The 23008-nt window shown below is 44.0% G+C and overlaps 1 protein-coding gene across 1 annotated transcript in view; it reads left to right on the top strand.

Annotated features, from left to right (window-relative positions):
- The window catches only part of SHISAL1 (shisa like 1), a 132900-nt gene that overhangs the window by 37868 nt on the left and 72024 nt on the right, over positions 1–23008 (top strand). Inside the window, exon 2 of the mRNA XM_063133337.1 lies at positions 17884–17983. Coding sequence (XP_062989407.1) covers positions 17917–17983 — 67 coding nt within the window. The 5' untranslated portion in view covers positions 17884–17916. The remainder of the gene's footprint in view (positions 1–17883; positions 17984–23008) is intronic.

Here is a 23008-nt window from a genome sequence, read left to right as displayed (position 1 = left end):
TGTGTGCGTGCGTGCATGCATGTGTATACTTTCTCTTCATTGGCTTCCAATTCACTTCAGAATCCAATATAAACTTCTCCTGTTGACCTACAAAGCTTTTCACTGTCTAGCTCCTTCCTATCTCTCCTCTCTCATCTCACACTATTGCCCCGCTCGTGCTCTTCGCTCCTCTGATGCCATGTTTCTCACCTGCCCAAGGGTCTCTACTTCCCTTGCTCGGCTTCGTCCGTTTTCTTCGGCTGCCCCTTACGCCTGGAACGCTCTTCCAGAACATTTGAGAACTACAAGTTCAATCGCAGCTTTTAAAGCTCAGCTAAAAACTTTTCTTTTTCCTAAAGCTTTTAAAACTTGAATTGTTCTGACTTTTATACTGCCTGTTTGGTGCATTCTCTTACCCTCCTTATTGCTTTATTATGATTTTATTAGAATGTAAGCCTATGCGGCAGGGTCTTGCTATTTATTGTTTTACTCTGTACAGCACCATGTACATTAATGGTGCTATATAAATAAATAAATAAATAATAATAATAATAATAATAATAATAATGCCCAATATGTGATTTTTTTGGTAATACAACTCTCACGTTATAAATGAGATTAGAGAATTAACCTCTAATTACAAGCATCTTTTTAAGGCTTTGTCCACTCATTTGTTCCTCAATGCAGCTATAGGCGCTAAGCCCTTGGGCATGTTTTCTTCCCATGAAGAAAGGCTGTTATTTTATATCGATAAGCTTCAATCTTGCAATTTAGCTAGATCACACTCCTTGGATGGCAAAATAATAAAGATGATGATGGTGGTGGTGGTGGTCATAGATATTTAAAGGATATGTGTAGAGTGCAGACATGGCCCAGTGTATATGGAGAGGATCCCCATTGACCTGTGAAGAGCAGGAGCTGGATGCTGGAGAACTTGTTGTGAGATGAAGCAGGGTCTCATGATATCAGGAACAGCCATTTGCTTTGCATTGCTGCTGGTGCAGTGACAGCACACCTGGCTCAGAAGTGGTGGGCTGTATAGTATTTAGACCAGGATGAGTGATGTTTTGCGATATTTATTATATTCCAGTGGTCACATAATTGAAAAAAGCAGCATAACTGAAGGCCTCTGGCTGCTGCAGTGCAAACCAGTGATTCAGCAAGCATGATCAAGAAAACAGCTGTGTGTCTTTTTCCATAGATGAAACATTTCAGCCCCATGTTCATCCCCATGTCATGATGAAGACACATATCAAGATTAGCACACATGTCTAGATGTGATATAGGTCCTGTTGGCTGGGTGGCCTGTAACAAACAATGCTCTCCAAAGGAGAAGGTTAATTTATGGCTCTAAGCAGGAAGAAACACACATAAGAGCCGTGCCTTTTGCTGGCACACAGGCTACCTAGAGCCAAGGTGTGATCTTAATAGAGCAGTAGTTCTCTACCAGGATATAATATACGAACATCTTGGAATGGCAATTTGTACACCTCAGTTCTTTAATCTGCGGATGTCCATTCTCTTAAGAGCTGGTCTTTTTGAACTATGGACCTACGCTTACTTGCTTGTGTCTGTGAAGGCTGATGCTTGAAGAGTCTTGAGTCTTTGCTCCGTTGTCATCCAACTAGTGTGATCTAACTAGATTAAAATTCACCTATAATGTACATAAATAAGTGGACTTCTCCATGGAGAGGAAACTTCCATAGTATAAACTAATTGAACTGAATAAAATACATGGCTGGATCATGTTTATTTTATGGATGACTCATAGCATGGTTTCCATCTGCAAGTCATAAGGTGCTTATTGTCTGTGCATAATAATGCAAGTTCAGGATTTAGGAAGGCTCTGGTTTACTCAGAAAAATATGGGACTGCTGTTGAGGAATGTTTCCCCTTTTTTTTTTTGCCAACATAAAATGCAATTGTCAGTTCAAGGGCAACTTTTGCCACTACGTTTGCAATTCATTAGTTCCTTGATTCATTTCAATTCGTGTCGGCTTCTCTTCTCACCTGTTCATTGCACGGCAAATTGTATGACAGGAAGTTCTGTTTTCAACTTGAGATGCTAGAGTCCAGATCACACTATTTTCAAGATTTAAAGATCCAGGTAGCCTTTAAGGATTTCTTCTAGCCAGCCACACCAGGGCCTTAGCTAGACCTACCGGTCAAGCGGGACAGAGGGGTGAAGATCTCACGATATTTTTATTGCAAGATCTCCCCCTCTATTCACGTGCGGCGTGCGATGACCTGAGAGGGAGAGGCGCTGCGGCCGCCATTTTGTTTTATTTTTCTTAAACGAGAAGATACGCACAAGTGCTCGTGCGCAAAAGGTAAAGTTGTGTTGTTGTTTTAAATTATTTTCTCCCCTCCCTCCACCCCACCCCCGATGGCCACAGTGCTCCTGAACATGGAAACTTCACTTATAGAGGAAGAAAAGTTTCAGGAAATTAGCAGATAGATTTTAGAACGGCGTCAATTCCACCCCTTCCCTGAAGCTAGATACAACACTGCCCGCCCCCTTCCCAGCTGGGTTGTGGTGGATGCAAACTGGAGAGCAGCTTGCCAACACAATTGACGCTGTTGCGACTTGCAGTGGCAGCACCAAATACCCCTATGAAAAAGAAAGACGCTGGGCCACAGCCCCTGCCAATGGTGAGCCCTGCCTAGAGGTGTAAAATTTCCGGAAATTTTGAAGCCATGGGGGGGAAATGTGTGTGTTTTTTCCGGTTTTTTCGGGGGAAACGGAAATTTTTGGAAAAATTGAAATAATGCAATATTAGCACTTCTTACAGATTGAAAGTCACTTTGTTACTTTAGGAACATAAAATGTAATTATGTCCAAGTTCGTTTGGCATAAAATTATTACATTTGGTATATTAAAAGTAGTGTATTCAAACAATTATTACACATTTAATTTACTTTTCTTTTGGTAACAAATGGAGCTACAAGCTCCTGAACTGTTAGGAACACCTGAACAGTAAGGAACCTCTTTGGTTCTGCCAGTTTATGAGGAGCAGGTAAAAAACAATTTTAAAAAACAACAACTGAAGAAACCACCAACATTAGTAACAAAGAAAATTATTTATGTCTCCACTAGTCCTCCAGTATCAAGACATAAACCCCCCATTCTCATAAAAAGAACTGAGAAAAATGGGGGGGGGGGACACCAAGATTCAATGAATATGTATGAAATTTAATCAGACTCATTTTCTGAGCTATAGCTAATCACTATCAGTTTCAGTCTCTGCTTCAGTGGCAGTGCTGCCCCCTAGAGGCAGAAATGCATCTTGCTCTTGCATTTGAGAGTTGTAGTCTCAGTTTGCAACCGAGGACTTGCTTGTCCTCGGTGCACAGACATTGTAATAATCTGAAACTATACAGTTTTTAGAAATCATTTGGAGAAGTAAATATCTGAACACCTTGTCTTAAACATTTTATTCATCATGCTAAAATAAAACATCCCGTAATCCGTTTTTTCATTTTTTTTTCAATTTTTTCCAATTTTTCGGGGGGGGGGGAGTTTTTTTCCTAATTTTTCCAGTTTTTTCCCAGGCCTTCACATCTCTAGCCCTGCCTGTGAGAAACTGTTAACAATTTCTCCTCCCTCTGGAGAAATTCAGTGAAATTGTCGTCGTCGTCCCACCAGTTTTTCTGCCCCCAAATAGGCTGGAGGATTTTGAGAGCCCATTTGTGCATAGCTCTAGTTTCTATATCTGTATGTTACCGAAACAGCCTGAGGTGGGAATAGAAGGGAGTGCCCACCATGCCACTTCAGTAATGGAAGAAATGAACTTTCCACATGACCCAGCCCAGGCCCTGGTGAGGGTTGCCAGCTGCATTTCTTTGGCACGTGAGGTGATCTATGGCAAGGTGTGGAGTGGTTGGTTGTTGTTTTTTCCAAACTCGGTGGTGCCTCTTCATGGAAACTCTTCAGCCCGCCTTTCTCCATTCTGCCAGCTGCGCTGGCTAAGACCTTCAGGCTTACTAAGGCTTTTAAAACCAACTTTTAATGCAGCTGCTTATCTTTTCTTTTAGAAAGTCGTATTTGTTTTTTGTCACTGCTTGCTTTTATCCTGTCCTTCCTTTGATGGTTGTGGTGGTTGGTTGGTTGGTTGCTATTTAGAGCAATTTTATTTTGGAAAAGCTCCGTACAAGTGACATGATTTGGTCCTCACGCAACTGTCTTTATAAGGCGAGGCTTCCAAGAGAGAAGACCTGGCTTCTAAGTTGACCTCAGGCCTGGCACTCCATCGCCCTGAACAATTATGAGCCCAAGCCACTGGGCGCCCATGAAACTGTCAATCGTGTTTTGTTTGTGATTTCTTTTCCTTGGAGCATCACTTAATGTCCTTCTGGTGCTGTTCTACAAGCAGGTCAAAACAAAACAAAAGGACACGTGGTTGCTTCCCAGCATATCTGGAGACAATGCTCTAAGATTCAGACATACTGGCAAGCAATAATTTGACTTATTAAAGATATCACAGGCTAGGAATATTGCCCCCCACCCCACCCCACGGCCATTCTGTTATGAGGATGGAAAGAGGGAGGCCTGGGTTCTAGAGGTCACTGCCAGGTTGAATCTGAAGTCTTGGTCGGGGGGAACAAATTCTCCCAAGTTTAAGGGTATCTTATAAGGATCTGCCAGTTAGCTGAGATGACACAACTGTCTCATTATAGAAAGGTCAGAGATTAATGCTGATTGGATGATAAATTTGCAGAAAAAATGGCCTTGTTTTTCATGGTTGGGAAACACAGTTTAATGAGCATATTCAGCCATATAAATATAATTTGTTTTCTTTTAAGTTAACTTTGCGAGATAGTGGGGCGTTCTCTACAGCCAAATCATTCACCTCTGTTGTTGCACTGATCATATGATAGCCCCCTTTAAATCTTGCCATTAGTCTATGTTAAGTGCTTTAGAAATAAACGAATGAATAAATAAATCTCAGTATTACAGCGCCATACAGGGTGGTGTAGTGGCTAAGGTGTTGGACTGGGAGTTGGGAGATCCGGGTTCGAGTCCCCACTCAGCCATGGAAACCCACTGGGTGACTTTGGGCCAGTCACACACTCTCAGTCCAACCTACCTCACAGGGTTGTTGTGAGGATAACATGGAGAGGAGGAGGATTATGTAGGCCGCCTTGGGTACCTTGGAGGAAAAAAGCAGGATATAAATAAATAAATAAATAAATAATGGGGGCGGGGACACAGCATGTTCAGGATGTGCCATGGGAGAGCATGTAGATCCTTGGTTTCCCAGCCCTCTCAACCATGCCCCCAACAAGGGAGAGCATTTAGACCAGAGGGAGGGAACTTTTTTTTCTCTCTGTCTGCGGATGGAGAAAAGAACTCGAAACCCTGCCTCTACTCTGACCTGCAATAGAAGATTGTTTCTAAAAGTTATGAGATGTAAGAAGCATCCTGTACTTAGATGTAACGCCTCTCTTTGGGTTTGAATGTCATACTGATGCCACCTCCAAGCACACATCCTTCATGTATGTGAAGCTCCCCTGTTCAGGTGGCAGCACCATTACAGAGCCAGGCCATTGGTGAATGGCTTGGCTTATGTGGCAAAATACATTTCTGGCGCAGACTGCTGCCTAAAGAAGAGAAGTTGGTTCTCCCTGCTCCTAGGTATTTCTTATTTCCATTTTGCATATTTAAAACTGAGGCTAGAGAATTAAAACATTTCTTTATGTAATAATACAAAGCACCCATTTTTGGTCATATTCCTATATTGTTGATAACCGTGAAGTATATTTTTAAACCTCTCAGTACCAGATTTGTATCCATGCGGTGTTGATTCTGCAGTAGAGATAAATCCCTTTAAATTGGCTTATTATGCAAATACATGGCATGCATTTCTGCCTGACGTTCTAAAAGAAAACTAAATTTTGTTTTGAAATGTACCAGTACAAATGAGAAATGTCACCAGGCTGCTTTAAGCATTTACAAACCAGCCACTGTAAATGATGATGAAGTTTAGCTTCATTTACCAAGACCACTCAAGTGTCATATTTTCCAATAAATATCAGAATCTTCTGATACTTCCTGCTGCCCTTCAAACTTTCTAGCATTTACTGCAACATATTTCTTACAGTGAATATCCCAAATTTAGCAAATGTTGATATTGTCATTCACATGTGAAATCTAACATAAATTTCACGAATGTCTGAAAATATCTACTCATCCACTTCTTGGACATAAAGCAGTGATTTTTGAAAAAGACATTTAGATAAACAAAAAGACTTGGGGCATCTTAAAGACTAGTGAACTTATTGTAGCATAAGCTTTTGTGGAAACAGCAAGAGGAGGAGAAGGCACTTGCGTGTCCCAAAACAGAAGAGAAAATATTCTCGGGTGTCTGAAAAAGTGTTTATGTTTTGGAAAGAACTTTCCTTCCTCAGAGGCTGCTTATCTTTCTCCAAATGTGCTGCAAAGAATCTGTCCAATACTAGAATCATAGAATAGCAGAGTTGGAAGGGGCCTACAAGGCCATCGAGTCCAACCCCCTGCTCAATGCAGGAATCCACCCTAAAGCATCCCTGACGGATGGTTGTCCAGCTGCCTCTTGAAGGCCTCTAGTGTGGGAGAGCCCACAACCTCCCTAGGGAACTGATTCCATTGTCGTACTGCTCTAACAGTCAGGACGTTTTTCCTGATGTCCAGCTGGAATCTGGCTTCTTTTAACTTGAGCCCATTTCCGTGTCCTGCACTCTGGGAGGATCGAGAAGAGATCCTGGCCCTCCTCTGTGTGACAACCTTTTAAGTATTTGAAGAGTGCTATCATCTCCCCTCAGTCTTCTCTTCTCCAGGCTAGACATGCCCAGTTCTTTCAGTCTCTCTTCATAGGGCTTTGTTTCCAGACCCCTGATCCTGGTTGCCCTCCTCTGAACACGCTCCAGCTGGTCTGCGTCCTTCTTGAATTGTGGAGCCCAGAACTGGACGCAATACTCTAGATGAGGTCTAACCAGGGCCGAATAGAGAGGAACCAGTACCTCACGTGATTTGGAAGCTATACTTCTATTAATGCAGCCCAAAATAGCATTTGCCTTTCTTGCAGCCCTATCACACTGTTGGCTCATATTCAGCTTGTGATCTACAACAATTCCAAGATCCTTCTCGTTTGTAGTATTGCTGAGCCAAGTATCCAAACTTTGAGCATTCTCAAAGCCAAACTTGGAGGATTTTCAGACAGAAGCAGCATTGGAAAGATTCTTTGAGACGCATTTGGGGAAAGATAAGCAGCCTCTGAGGAAGGAAAGTCCTTTCCAAAACACACTGGGCATAATAAAAGTTTTTTCAGGCAAGCTTTTGTAGGCCAGAGCCCACCCTGGGGGCGAGGGTTTAGAAAGAGGAGAGGGTTTGCATCTGGTGCCTTCCACAGTGGTAGATTCCAGAGGGTTATGACTGTTAACAGCACCAACACACTACATTTGCTACAACAGTCTAACATGGCAACTCCTCTGGAATTGTTATATTCAAGTGACTGTCGGTACCCATTGGTGTTCTTGGATATTTGCAAAATTTGTCAAGGTCAGGGATTGCTGATGTACATATATGCATGTCTGCATTCACCATAGTTTGGACGTTCAGTTAGGGTGACCCTATGAAAAGGAGGACAGGGCTCCTGTATCTTTAACAGTTGTATTGAAAAGGAAATTTCAGCAGGTGTCATTTGTATATATGGAGAACCTGGTGAAATTTCCTCTTCATCACAGCAGTTAAAGCTGCAGGTGCTCTGCCCTCTTTTAAATCTGGTCACTCTAGTATAGCTCGTGCACCTTTAACTGCTGTGATGAAGAGGGAATTTCACCAGGTTCTCCTGGGGAAGGCAATGGCAAACCACCCCACTACAAAGTCTGCCAAGAAAACGTCAGCGAAAGCAGGCGTCCCTCTAGGAGTCAGCAATGACTCAAGTGCTTTGCACGAGAGGTTCCTTTCCTTTTTTCCTCCATATATACAAATGACACCTGCTGAAATTCCCTTTTCTATGCAACTATTAAAGATACAGGAGCCCTGTCCTCCTTTTCATAGGGTCACCCTAATTCAGTGTAACAGAGCACAAGCATACAAAAAAGCATCTGTGCAAAGCAGATGATGGGATATCACTACGCTTGCAGGTGGATTGACTGCAGGAAATAATGCATCTCTCAAACCTTGTGCACTTGCATCCCTAAAGCAAGTTGTAGTTAGCTGCAAAGTAACACTAAGCCCCAGATAGTACTGACTCCAGTGTAAAACCAGCTTTCCCCTGCCCCAATTTCAGTGCAGGTGTTCAGCTAGTCAAAAGTCTAATTTTAGATTGTATAGATCCTAATGCACCTAGTAATGAGAGATGAAAATAAAAAGAGATGAGCACAGCCTCACACCTGAGTCGTTTTCTCTCTGTGACATGGACAAGTGACATCCCACTTCCCTCTTTCGGAAATGGATTAACAGTTTTCCTCTTAATCATTTAGTTCCCTGGTGTTCGTGTTGCTTATTAGACATGTCTGCTGGCTTAGGGTGCGACTAGCAAGGGGGGGCAGACTGGTTCCAGTGTTTCCACAAATAGTTAACCTAAATCAGCCAAACGAGATTTCGATTCCAAACTTCTCTAGCCTCAATAGCTGAGAATAGGTGCTTAATTGTTTGTTTTTTATGTTATTACTGGTGTAATTTGTGGCGTGCAAGCCTTCCCCCATGCCTCACATAAGCTCAGAAATAAACTGAGCTATTCTTCCCACCCACCCCGCAAATTAGGAAATAACTCCACATATTTCCAAATGTAGCCTCCTCACCACCACTCCGTCTCTCCTACACCTCCCAACTTTCGTCAAAGTGTAAACAGCTTAATCCTGATTTCCAGGCTTCTGGTGAAGCTGGCAACAGTGCTCTCCTTCTCTTCTCTACTGTCCTCTTGTGCTGCATTGCAAAGGATCAGGCCACAAGGCTTTCCCCAGTACACTCTGGGAAATGTAGGGCATGTCTACACCGGGGAAAGGGGAGGATCTTGTGATATGCTAATCGCGAGATCCTCCCCCTCAGTCCACACAGGCCACGCGATGTCCCGGGCATCGTGCCCACCGCGGCGGCCATTTTTACAAACAAGAAGAGCTGGAGCGCCCTCGCACTCCAGCGAAAATTAAAAGGTAAAAAAAACCAACGTTACTCTCCCCACCCCTGATGGGCACGGAACGCCTAAAGAGCTCCGTGCCCTGTGCCCAGTTTCCGGCTCCTTGCGTTTACTTGTGAGGAGCCGGGACAAAACCAGGACGGCTGCCCACACCTCCTATGGTCTCAGGACGATCCTGAGACCGCGGGTAAAATCAGACTAAAAGCTGTCCCGGTTATCCCAGGGAAATGGAGGGATCTTCCCTCCCTGCCCCCAGGATCCCCTGTGTGTCATGTGGACGCACAGGGATGATCCCGGGGTGATCCCTACATGGTGTAGACATGCCTGTAGTCTCGCAGGGCTTGGAAGGTGGCGGTGGTGGTGATGGATAATTTATATTCCACCTTTCCTCCAAGGAGCTCAAGGCGGCAAACAGGGTTCTCCCCACCCCATTTCATTTTCACAACCCTGTAAGGTAGGTTAGGCTAAGACACAGTGACTGGCCCAAGGCTACCCAGTGAGCTTCATGGCTGAGTAGGGCTTTGAATCTGGGTCTCCTCAGTTCTAGTCCAACACATTAAGCACTATACCATGAGTTCTATTTGGTGGCATCTTTGGTGGCATCTCTAGGTGTACAGTTAAGGGGTGTGAGCTGGGAGTCCCCTGATTTCAAATGTTGCCTTGGCCACAAATTCAGTAGGTAATTTAGGCAAGGCGTTATTTTCTTCAACTTTAGTGCCCCACTATCTTTTATATTGGGAGTTGGCAACTTCCAGAGGTTTTGGCCTACAATTCCCATAATCCCTCACCATTGGCTGTACTGGTTAAGGCTGATGGGAGTTGTAGGCCAGAACACCTGGAGAACCTCATGTTGCCTTGCCCTTTCCGTACTTTACAGAAGTAATACTGTCCTACCTTGGAAGAGTTTTGCAGGGGACAGTGAGATAATGCATTTGAAGTACTTGGAAATACATTTTTTATTATTATTATTATTATTATTATTATTATTATTATTAAATTGTCAATGCATATGGTGCATAACAGAAGGAAAAGAAAAGAAAAGATGGATTTGTACCCCAACCATCTTACAATCTAATGTCTGAGTGGGGAAGGGGCACAGATTTAGAGTTTGCTTTGGATTCATATTTGAGGAAGGAGTAAGTGAAAAAAGGAAACATTTCCCCCCTTAAATTTCAAAGTCCTTAATATCTGCTTTTATATTTTCCTTCTTACATTTGTTTTTGGTTTTTTTTTTTTTAAAAAAATATTATCTATCATAGTGAGAGCTAGAAAAAATTGCTTAAATTTCAAGGAGCCAGACCAACATTTCTGAATCCTGGGAAGAACATAATATTTAGACTTGCTGTGGTTACCTGACGAAAGAAAGAAAAAACGAGAGAAAGGGAAGTGAAAGGGCTGTGGAGATTTAAACTCTGGGAAGGGAAGGAGAAAAAGAGCAAAAAGAAGGGAAATGAGAAACTCATGTGGTAGAGCTGCCATATTCCAATTCCCCAAATGTGAGCAGACCCGTTTGCATATTATGCAAATCAAGTATATTTTTGATACCTTGGCCAGTGTCTGTTCCTGGCAACTACTGCCATTAACTGGGCAAGGATTAGAGCACCCTTCCTCAATGTGGTGCTCTCCAGATGGTGTAGACTACAGCTCCCATGCTGCTTGGGGCTGATGGGATTAATAGTTCATAACATCTGGAGGACAGCAGCTGGGGGAAGGATTGACTAGAGGAAGCATCTTTTAACAGGCTGTTTCCAGCCTGAAATGCTTAGACTCTCTATTTCGCCACACTATGGAAGACTGTAACCTAGTAACTGTCTACGCCAACAATTGGGAATTGAATGTACAACGACAAGCAGCAGTGCAGACAGAACCAAGGCTTCTATTATCTCAGTTGAGTAAATAAACATATCTAATTAGCTGCTCAGCAAACAGCGCTGTCACAGACAGACACCTTGCCACCAGCAGGCTATACTGCTGCTCCCCGACCCCACTTTGCAGTACTACTCTAAGCCATTTATTGGTGAAGACTATACTGAATCCAAGTTGGTGCTTATTTGCAGTTCAGCATGATCAGTAGCGTTCTAGCATTTAAGCATGCAAACTTATTTATTTATTTATTACATTTATATACCGCCCCATAGCCGAAGCTCTCTGGCCAGTTTACATTCTATTCTTATATTCTTAGTCCATTTTTTTCTGGGCCCTGCCAAGTGTTTCCATGTAGTTACGATAAAATCAAAGTCTCCTAGCGGAACTTGACAGGTATGTTCAAGAGTTGCGTCACTGTGACATCTTAAGAGCTCCCATTTTTAAAGGCTTGGATATGTTAATGGACATATTTTATTTTATTTATTTATTTATTTAGGGTGACCATATAAAAAGGAAGACAGGGCTCCTGTATCTTCAACAGTTGCATAGAAAAGGGAATTTCAGCAGGTGTCATTTGTATATATGGGGAACCTGGTGAAATTTCCTCTTCATCACACCAGTTAAAGCTGCAGGAGCTATACTAGAGTGACCAGATTTAAAAGAGGGCAGGGCTCCTGCAGCTTTAACTGGTGCGATGAAGAGGAAATTTCACCAGGTTCTTTTTCGTGGTCTCTATGGGCTCTGCGCTGGCGCTGAGCCTTGCCTCGGAAATACTTCTCTTAGCTGAGGAACGTTAATTTTGGCGGGAACCCTCCCCCACCATCCACTGCGCATGATTGCGCGTGTTCCCGCCTTCCCCTCAGTTCCTTTGTGACCGCCTTAGCTGCTGCCTCGCAGGAATGCTTCTCCTCCTCATATCTAAAATTGAGTAGCTGAGTTACCTTAAATATTCATCTTTCTTCTCCGTTCTTCTTTCTTCTCTTCGTATTCCTCTTTTACTAAAAAAAAAAAAAATAATTGTTGTTAAAACCTATTATTCTCTACTTTCTATATCTTGCATGGCCCTTAAGGCACCCTTTCGAAAGTGCGTCCGCTGTGGTAATAAACTCCCTGCAGCGGACGGACACTCCCTCTGCCTACTGTGTCTTGGAGAACCACACGTTGTTGAAATGTGCCACCACTGCCAGGCCTTTTCCAAACAAACGAGAAGACACAGGGCAGATAGGCTTAAAGCCGAACTCTGGAAACAAACTCTGCAAAAAGTCGACAAACCAAGAACCATGGCTACTTCGACCACACCCTTGCAAGCTTCGATATCGACGGACCCTTCGACATCGACAACACATACCGAACCTTCGACATCGAAGTGTTCTCTCACTGTGTCAACGGCAAAAAAGCTAACAAAAAAAGCTAAAAAAGCCAAGTCTCCTCCTACTGCACAGGACAAACCAAAGAAGAAGACACATAAGACCGCGAAATCTGGCCTGCCTCCGCCACGCCCAGCGGTCACAACAGACAGTTCCAACCCAGCAGAATTCCCGGCTGTTGAACTGCTCTCTACGATTTCGGAAGGTGAAATTCGAGAACCTCTGACACCTACACAGTTATCGACATTACCTCTAACTCAAAGAGACCCACCTTGCACCGACAACACAGAGCATGGTCGACCTAATCCTCAGCCTTGACCCATATCCAGGGCAAGATCGAGGGAACATAGCATATCTCACTCCCGAGCCGAGTGCTACGAACGGGACAGACACTATTCTCGGTCAAGATCTCGACATCGATCACCGTCAGTATATAGCAATCACTACGCTAATAGACACCGACGTTATTACCGCAGCAAATCAAGATCCGCATACCACGATCACGACAGATACTCTGAATATTCTTACCCTCCAAGACACTATGAATACTACTATGACAGGAGACCAGCTTACCGCGAGGATCGACATACACACCGTCCTCCACAATCCCAAACACAGAACCCTGCAACCTCGTCTAATCCAGACACAAGACTAATACTTGCTCAAATAACGCGTGACGAACCGCGTGCAACTCCTCCAGGGTCTCCTATCCCTGTTGAAGGCTATGATTCTGATTCTTCAGCGACATCAGCTGAACAACCCTCTTTACCTTCCCCCGATGATAACCTTGGCCCCAAGTAAAGAGGATCACCTTCTGAAGAGATGGGCTCCTTCGCAGAGCAAATACTCCGCATGGCTCACGCTCTCGGCATCGATGCCCAACAGCAACAAGAGCAAATTACAGATCTTATCTTTGAACCAATATTCATTGAAGCCTCGGTGCCAGTAGAAATACCATTTGCACCGACTCTACTTCAAGCCGTTAAACAGACATGGACTTCTCCTTCCATAATGACGCCTACATCCCGTCGTTTAGAATCTATGTACAGAGTACAGAAAAAAGACATAGAATTTTTATTCACTCACCCGCGTCCAAACTCGATAATAGTCGAATCGTCCCACTCGAATTCTCAGAAACATCATTCTTCCCCTGTGGACAAAGAAGGTAGAAGGTTAGACTTCCTGGGCAGAAGATCAGCCCTGGGTCTACGAGTCACAAACTATCAAGCCCTTATGTCCCGATATCAGTTGTTCCTTTGGGATAAAGTCGGCTCACTGTGTGATTACTTACCTGAAGACCAGAGAGAGCTAGCCCGAGTTTTTCAATCCGAAGCCTCACGCCTAGCAAAACTCCAAATTAATACCACTCGACACCAAACAGACTGTTATGCCAAACTAATGATGGGCTATGTAGCCCTTAGACGACATGCCTGGCTCAGGTCAGCGGGAATGGCATCAGAAGCTCGTTCAAGAATAGAAGAATTACCCTTCGATGGCGACGGTCTATTCAACACCTCCACAGACGAGAAAATGGACACAGTCCAAAAAGCCAGAAACAATGCCAAAAAGATGGGACTGGGCCAACAAAACCAACAACTCCAACCTCAAAGAGGACGTAAATGGTTCCGCCAGTACCAGCCATACCCTCAAAAATCAACCGACAAAACAAGATTCCAACCTACACAAGCCTTCCAACGAAAGCCTTATACTCCGACCAACCGCTTTCGCCCACAACCGAAACCGGACAACTCGCACAAACGTCGTCTTTGACTCGAACCACCAACACAACCAATACCTTGCATTCAGCGATCGTCTATCCAAGTTCTACCATGCCTGGGAAACCATCACCACAGATTCCTGGGTCCTCCAAATTATCCTCCAAGGATACAAAATCGAATTCGAGACTCTCCCTCCCCTCGGTACCGTGAAGACCACAACACCCTCCGCCGCACTCAATCACGAAACTACCCTCCTACTCTCAAAAGGGGCTATAGAACGCATTCCACCAGAATCCAATCACACAGGTTTTTTCTCCAGGTACTTCACCGTACCGAAAAAAGATGGGGGTCTTCGCCCGATTTTAGACCTCAGGGATCTCAATTACTTTATTCGCCCCCCAAAATTCAAAATGACGACGCTGCACAATATCTTACAACTTCTAAGAAAGAATGCATGGTTTGCGGTTGTAGATCTAAAAGACGCTTATTTTCATATTTCCATCGCAGAGACGCACCGACACTACCTCCGATTCGCCATCGGAGAAGAGATTTACCAGTTTTGCATCCTACCGTTTGGACTCAGCACAGCCCCACGAGTATTCACCAAGTGTATGGCTGTAGTCTGTGCCCATCTCCGCCTATCCAACGTCGAGGTATATCCATACCTCAACGACTGGCTACTGACATCGGACTCAAAAGAAACCCTAAACGACAACATCTCTCTGACCCTCCATACTTTGGACACTCTCGGACTCTACATAAACCCCGAGAAATCAATCCTACAACCCACTCAATCAATAAAATTCATAGGAGCAAGGATAGAGTCAGTCATCGGAAGAGCATACTTACCTCAAGACCGAGCATACCACCTCATTTACAAAGCTCAAACTCTCATTGCGAGACCTCACACAACGGCACACAAAATACAACGTCTGCTAGGTTATATGGCATCGACCACTGCAGTTGTACAGTGGGCCAGATTCCACATGCACCCCCTACAACTCTGGTTCCTTCAACACTACGACAAAGATCGCGACTCAAAAAACCACTTCCTCAGCATCCCACCTACCGTTATCGACAGCCTCCCATGGTGGACAAAGCCACATCACCTCTTACGAGGAGTTCCATTCCAACAACCAGCCCCATCCAGGATACTTACCACCGATGCATCGACAGCAGGCTGGGGAGCCCATTGTGGGATGTTAAGAATCCAAGGCCAGTGGACAACCAACGAGTCCAACAACCACATCAACTTTTTAGAACTAGAGGCAGTCAGAAAAGCCCTCAAGGCATTCGAACCTTACCTCAGAAATCACCACGTGCAGATACTTACCGACAACACTACGGTACTATGGCACATAAACAAACAAGGAGGCACAAGGTCCCCGAAACTAGTCGAACTCACACTTCGGATCCTCAAGTGGTCTATCCCCAGAAGGATATATTTATCAGCTCTTCACATAGCTGGGGACAACAACACGCTTGCAGATTCTCTCAGCCGCACATTCACCCTCCATCACGAATGGCAACTTTCAAACACCATACTCCATCAAATTTTCCAAATTTGGGGTCAACCAACAATAGACCTATTCGCCACAGCAGAAAACACGATATGCAAAACATTCTGCTCCAGGGGAGGAATAGGACACGGATCTATGGGAGACGCATTCACACACAATTGGACGAATGCCCTCTTCTACATATTCCCACCATTTCCGCTACTAAACAAAGTAATCACGAAAATCATGCAAGACAAGATGAACTGCATCCTAATTGCTCCCTGGTGGCCCAGACAGGCATGGTTCTCACAACTAACACGCCTCACCAAAGGATGCACCTACCGCCTCCCTCTGATCTCGTCCCTCCTATCATGCAACCACGGACAGATCCTCCATCCGGATCTTCACAGATTGAAACTAACGGCATGGAGAATCGACCTCGATTATCCATAGACAATGACACACATCTACCACCAGAAGTACAGCATGTCCTAAAAGCATGCATAAAACAATCCACTAGGACATCTTATGCCACAAAATGGGCACGCTTCTGCGTCTTCGCAACTGCAAACTCCTTCCAACCTGATCAATGCTCCATCACCAATGTGCTAACCTTCCTACATCACCTATACGAAAAAGGACTAAAATACTCCTCTATTCGCGTCTACTTAGCCGCTATTTCGACACACCGTGGAGAAATCCAGCACAGACCCATTTTCTCCACACCTAAAGAAATTTTTACGAGGCCTCAAAAACCTAATACCTCCAGTAAAACCCATTGCTCCCAACTGGAGCCTCTCAGTGATTTTGAACACACTAACAGCAAAACCATTCGAACCTCTTGCTACCTGTCAGGGATGCTTTAGGGTGGATTCCTGCATTGAGCAGGGGGTTGGACCCGATGGCCTTGTAGGCCCCTTCCAACTCTGCTATTCTATGATTCTACCACTCCCATACATCTCCTGTCATGGAAGGTAGCATTTCTAGTAGCAATAACATCGGGGAGAAGAGCAAGCGAACTATCAGCACTCCGTATCGACCCCCCGTTCACTATCGACCCCCCGTTCACTATCTTTCACAAAGACAAGGTTGTCATGAGACCAGACATTGCCTTCTTACCTAAGATAGTGTCAGACTTCCACATCAACCAGCTTATCATACTGCCAACGTTCTTCCCATCTCCTTCCACAGACCTAGAAAAAAGATTACATTGTCTAGATGTTAGGAGAGCCTTAGCATTCTATAAGGACAGAACAAAGACATTTCGCAAATCTCAGAACCTCTTTATTTGCTATGGAGGAAAACAAAAAGGACTTACACTCTCTTCTCAAAGGCTCGCCCAGCGGATAGTACACACTATCAAGCTAGCCTACCGTCTAGCCAAACTTCCCCTTCCTCAAGGGATAAGGGCACACTCTACCAAAAGCTTAGCAACCTCCACAGCTTTCGCAAAAGGAGTTTCCCTAGAGGACATATGCAAAGCAGCAACATGGTCACGTCCTCTAACTTTTGTCAAACACTACAGCATCGACACCCGCTCCCGGAAAGACTCTTCCTTCGGCAGAGCAGTATTGTCAGCTGTTCTTCAATGACACCGACCCTCCACCGGTGAGTGTTAGCTTGGTAATCGCCCATAGTGTGATGCACAGAGACCACGAAGAAGAAATGCAGGTTGCTTACCTGTAACTGTAGTTCTTTGAGTGGTCATCTGTGCAGTCACACAACCCTCCCACCATCCCCACTTCGGTGTCATACACTGAAGGATGATCCTCTCGGTACCAAGATCGTTAGTCGGTCTCAAAGGAACTGAGGGGAAGGCGGGAACACGCGCAGTCATGCGCAGTGGATGGTGGGGGAGGGTTCCCGCCAAAATTAACGTTTCTCAGCTAAGAGAAGTATTTCCGAGGCAAAGCTCAGCGCCAGCGCAGAGCCCATAGTGTGATGCACAGATGACCACTCAAAGAACTACAGTTACAGGTAAGCAACCTGCATTTCCCCATATATACAAATGACACCTGCTGAAATTTCCATTTCAATACAACTGTTGAAGATACAGCAGCCCTGTCCTCCTTTTCATAGGGTCACCCTAATTTATTACATTTTTAATAATAATAATCATAACAATAATAATATGTTTCTTACTCGCCTCTCCGATTGGATCGAGGTGGGAACAACAACAAGCACAAAATACTGATTAAAAACATGGCATACACTGTTTAAAAACGTCCTAAAAACATACTAAAAATATCCTAAATATATACCGAAGCTCTCTGGGTGGTTCACATATGCAAACTGGCCACACCTTTTAACTCTAAACTTTTGTCTTGTGAAGCAGGTAATTCTCAGACGGATCAATGAAAACAAAACGATGACAAGTTGTGGTCTACAGTCCTTAAATACACTGATGGTCGTGTTCTCCTTGCTCTTGTCAGCAGGTAAGACTTGTCTTTTGATTTGTATTTGGTGGTTGTTGTTGTTGTTGTTATTATTATTATTATTATTATTATTATTATTATTATTATTTATTACACTTATATACCGCCCCCATAGCTAGAGCTCTCTTTATCCTTTTCTTTTCATTTTTAATTCTAGAAGTATAGCTTTGTTTTGTCTTTTTCCAGCAAAACCAAACAAAGATATGGCATTTAAAAGACTCATATATTGGGGCATGAGCTTTCACAGGTAAGCACAGACGTCATCAGGTGCATTTAATGAAGTAGAGGCTGCATTTGATGAAGGCGCTTGTAGGCTCTTGCCTACAGAAGCTCATGCCACAATACATTTGTGTCATCTTTAAAGTACTACAAGACTCTGTTGCTGTTGGGTTTTTAAAATATTTCCCAGCATGACTTGAGAAAAGAAAGTCATTGGTTATAGAATGTCAGGCCAAGGGTTTCCTAACTTAAGAAGGTTGTATATCTGCTCAGTATATTTACTTAGGGTGACCATATGAAAAGGAGAGCAGGGCTCCTGTACCTTTAACGGTTTATTTATTTATTTATTTATTACATTTTTATACCGCCCAATAGCCAAAGCTCTCTGGGTGGTTCACAAAAATTAAAACCATAATAAAACAACCAACAGGTTAAAAGCACAAATACAAAATACAGTATAAAAAGCACAACCAGGATAAAACCACGCACCAAAATTGATATAAGATTAAAATACAGAGTTTGAACAGTAAAATTTAAATTTAAGTTAAAATTAAGTGTTAAAATACTGAGAGAATAAAAAGGTCTTCAGCTGGCAACGAAAGGAGTACAGTGTAGGCGCCAGACAGACCTCTCTGGGGAGCTCATTCCACAACCGGGGTGCCACAGCGGAGAAAGCCCTCCTCCTAGTAGCCACCTGCCTCACTTCCTTTGGCAGGGGCTCACAGGAGTTGCATAGAAAAGGGAATTTCAGCAGGTGTCATTTGTATATGTGTAGGGTGACCCTATGAAAAGGAGGACAGGGCTCCTGTATCTTTAACAGTTGCATAGAAAAGGGAATTTCAGCAGGTGTCATATGTATATATGGAGAACCTGGTGAAATTCCCTCTTAAAGCTGCAGGAGTTATACTAGAGTGACCAGATTTAAAAGAGGGCAGGGCACCTGCAGCTTTAACTGTTGTGATGAAGAGGGAATTTCCCCTGGTTCCCTATATATACAAATGACACCTGCTGAAATTCCCTTTTCAATACAACTGTTAAAGATACAGGAGCCCTGTCCTCCTTTTCATAGGGTCAGCCTATATATGTGGAGAACCTGGTGAAATTCCCTCTTTATCACAGCAGTTAAAAGGTGCAGGAGCTATACTAGAGTGACCAGATTTAAAAGAGGGCAGGGCACTGGTGTGTTTAACTGGTGTGTTTCACCAGGTTCTCTCGTGTGGCGCAGAGTGGTAAGCGGCAGTTACTGCAGCCAAAACTCTCCCCGCAGCCTGAGTACGATCCCTGCAGAAGCTGGTTCTCAGGCAGCCGGCTCAGGTCGACTCAGCCTTCCATCCTTCCGAGGTCAGTAAAATGAATACCCAGCTAGCTGGGGGAAAGGTAACTGCGACCGGGGAAGGCAATGGCAAACCACCCTGCTACAAGGTCTGCCAAGAAAACGTCAGCGAAAGCAGGCATCCCTCTAGGAGTCGGCAACGATTCAAGTGCTTGCACGAGAGGTTCCTTTCCCTTTCCTTCCCCATATATACAAATGACACCTGCTGAAATTCCCTTTTCAATACAACGGTTAAAGATACAGGAGCCCTGTCCTCCTTTTCATAGGGTCACCCTAATTTACTCGGTCGAGGTCTACACTAGTTAGGCCTGTTGTATGTGACTGGTGACCACAGATAGCAATGTACATACTCACCTCCAGCCACAGATGCCTCTATTAAGTCCAGTAGGACCACGATAAGCTCCATGCTGAAGCTGCTACTTTGCATTCAGATGTGTATTAGCACAGGGGGCACAGAAAGAAATCCCTTGCTAGATCTGAGTTAAATGACTACTTATAGCCTCTTACAAACACATCACATAACAGCCTGGTTCACACATAATGATGACCCATGATTTATTTAACCTGTGGTTTGTTGCCCTGCCCAGGGTTTTTTTCTGGAAGATAACTGAATAAAGCATGGTTTGTTTTTTCAATCCTGTATTATTTCCCTCTTCCTTTAGCTGCTCCCTCCCTGTATGGTGCTGTAGTACTAGCATGTAGGGCAGATAGGTTTATACGTAACGGCAACCCATGGTCAACCCAGAGTTTACAACCCAGCAACAAACCATGGGTTCTCTTTTTGGATTGTTTGTGGTTAACAAACCATGGTTTGTTACCACAACAACCCAGAATTCAACAACCCATACACATAGGTTATGTGTGAATTTGTCCAATATTATTTACATCATATTTCTTATATTTTAGTGGTTTTCACACTGTGTGGTGCGCACCTGTTGGGGATACAAAACACCTGAAAAGGAGCTCAAAGATTTAGGAAGGGGTAGGATCCCAAGGCAGATATAGCCCCTCCCTCTCCCATCAGCCAACACACGGGTGTGTTGAATGCTCTCTCCTCATTAGTTCACATTTGATTTGTGGGAACGACCACTTCTTCATATGACCAATAATTTCCACTTAAATCTAGATGAGCTACTGCTTTGTTTGGATGGTGATTCGTGTGTGGAATGGTAGGTGGTGTCAAAGAAATTCTGTTAGATTTCCCCTTCCTAATGTCTGACCTGAGTTAGTGCCCTGCACATGACTGTGCAGACTGTGCCAGGTTAAGGGAGGCTGTGGGTTTAAATGGCCTTCCAGCCGCAGTTTTATTTGCACTTCTAATGTGTTCTTATTCTGTTTTTATTTTTTATTCTATTTGTCCACCCCTCCAAAATTCTTGAATGGGAGTGGTATGTAAATATTGCAAATAAAATAAATAAATAAACAAATAAATAAAATGAGCCGCTCTGAATTGTGCATGCACCTTGTGCCATTGATTTCAATGGGAAAATTAAATAGATGGTTACATCTCTCATGTATTGACCCTGTTCAGACAACACGCTATGCCACAGAGGTTAAGCATTTTGAACTAAACATTGGCTCAGTTCAGACATGTTTCTGAACAGTGGTTTTAGAACTCTATGTTGGAGTTTTTACACCACCATTGACGAATGTGTTGTCTGGTGGGAAAACTCCACGCAATGGTGGAGTTTTTTGGGAAAACACTCCATGCAGAATATCCATGCTGTGAAGAGGAGGGTTCCTGCTGCGTGTTGTGTGGCAGGCTCCGTGGAGTTTTCCATTGCATTGAGCTGACTTTTCCCACTGGCTACAGAGTTCCCTGGCAAGAGCAGCGAAAGGAGTGAGTGCCTCTCTAGAAGAGCAGCCGGGATTGTTTTTTCACAATGGCTGATGGGATACCATTGGGAGGACTGGGGGAGGAGAGAGGGCAGAGGAAGTCAATCAAACACCACACTGAATTTTACTCAACTCCACGGAAGCCCACAGTCACACAACAGTAGAGTTAGAAAATGTTGTGTGGGAACCGTTGAGTGGAGTTTTCACACTGTGTTGACTAACGTGTTGGCTGAACTGAGCCATTATGGCTTAGTGTGTCATGTGAACTAAGACTTAACGTGCCATGTGAACCATTCCTAACCATGGTGGTGAATATACTCACTAAAATGTCAGTGGAACTTCGAACTGCTTAACTTTGTCTGGATTATAGTTTGATCAATTGCAAATAGTTTAGAATTTAATTTCATTGCTTCATAACATTTAATTAATTTGTCGTTTTGTAATGAACACAGATTATTCTTCTGTTGAATTAATGCTTTAAGATGAAATCCTATGCTCACTTATTTGAGGTATGTTCCACTGAACTCAATGGAACTTTCTTCTGACTAGACATAGGGCCTTGCTAGACCAGGCGTTAGCGCGGTGTGAGGCCCGGTTTCCCTCCTGTGCATCCAGATGATGCACAGGGGAATCTGAGGTCAGGCCGCGCTAAAGCCTGCCTTAAGCCGGCATAAGCGAAGCCAGGGCTGCGGAACGTCTAGCAGGGTCCGTGGCTTTTTGCGGCTGCTCGCTTACTCGCTGGTAGCCGGGGAAAGGAATTGTGGGGGGGAATCAGGGGCAGGGGGAGCGGGGGGGGGGGCTTAATTTTTTTTAAAAAAAAACCACTTACCTTGTCTGGCGGCTCTCCGGGTCCCTTAAAAAAAAAAAATGGCCGACACTATGGGGCTTCCCATTGCCCCGTCGCATCGTGCGTCTAGAAGCCGGCTACCCTGCTGGCTTATCCGGCAGGTCTAGCAAGGCCCATAGTTAGGATCAAGGTGTAAACAGACCAAATAGCTTTCAACCATTGTCAGCCAAGATAGCCTTAGCAGATTGCTTTATTTCAGCCATGTTCCCCACCTGAAGTGCAAGAGATAATAAATGCATCCTACTTACCTAGGGAGGTTGTGGGCTCTCCCACACTAGAGGCATTCAAGAGGCAGCTGGACAACCATCTGTCAGGGATGCTTTAGGATAGATTCCTGCATTGAGCAGGGGTTAGACTCGATGACCTTGTAGGCCCCTTCCAGCTAGGCTGACCATATGAAAAGGAGGACAGGGCTCCTGTATCTTTAACAGTTGCATAGAAAAGAAAATTTCAGCAGGTGTCATTTATATATATGGAAAACCTGGTGAAATTCCCTCTTCATCACAACAGTTAAAGGTGCAGGAGTTATACTAGAGTGACCAGATTTAAAACAGGACAGGGCACCTGCAGCTTTAACTGCTGTGATGAAGAGGAAATTTCCCCAGATTCCCCATATATACAAATGACACCTGCTGAAATTTCCTTTTCAATACAACCGTTAAAGATACAAGAGCCCTGTCCTCCTTTTCATATGGTCACCCTACTTCCAGCTCTACCATTCTATGATTCCATGACCCTTCATTTGATTGTAGGTGGTCTGATCCCCCAATGATAGCACTCTTCAAATACT

The sequence above is a fragment of the Elgaria multicarinata genome, chromosome 9 (assembly GCF_023053635.1).
Source record: "Elgaria multicarinata webbii isolate HBS135686 ecotype San Diego chromosome 9, rElgMul1.1.pri, whole genome shotgun sequence".
In the NCBI taxonomy this organism is placed as follows: domain Eukaryota; kingdom Metazoa; phylum Chordata; class Lepidosauria; order Squamata; family Anguidae; genus Elgaria; species Elgaria multicarinata.
This window is presented reverse-complemented; position numbering and strand designations above follow the sequence as displayed.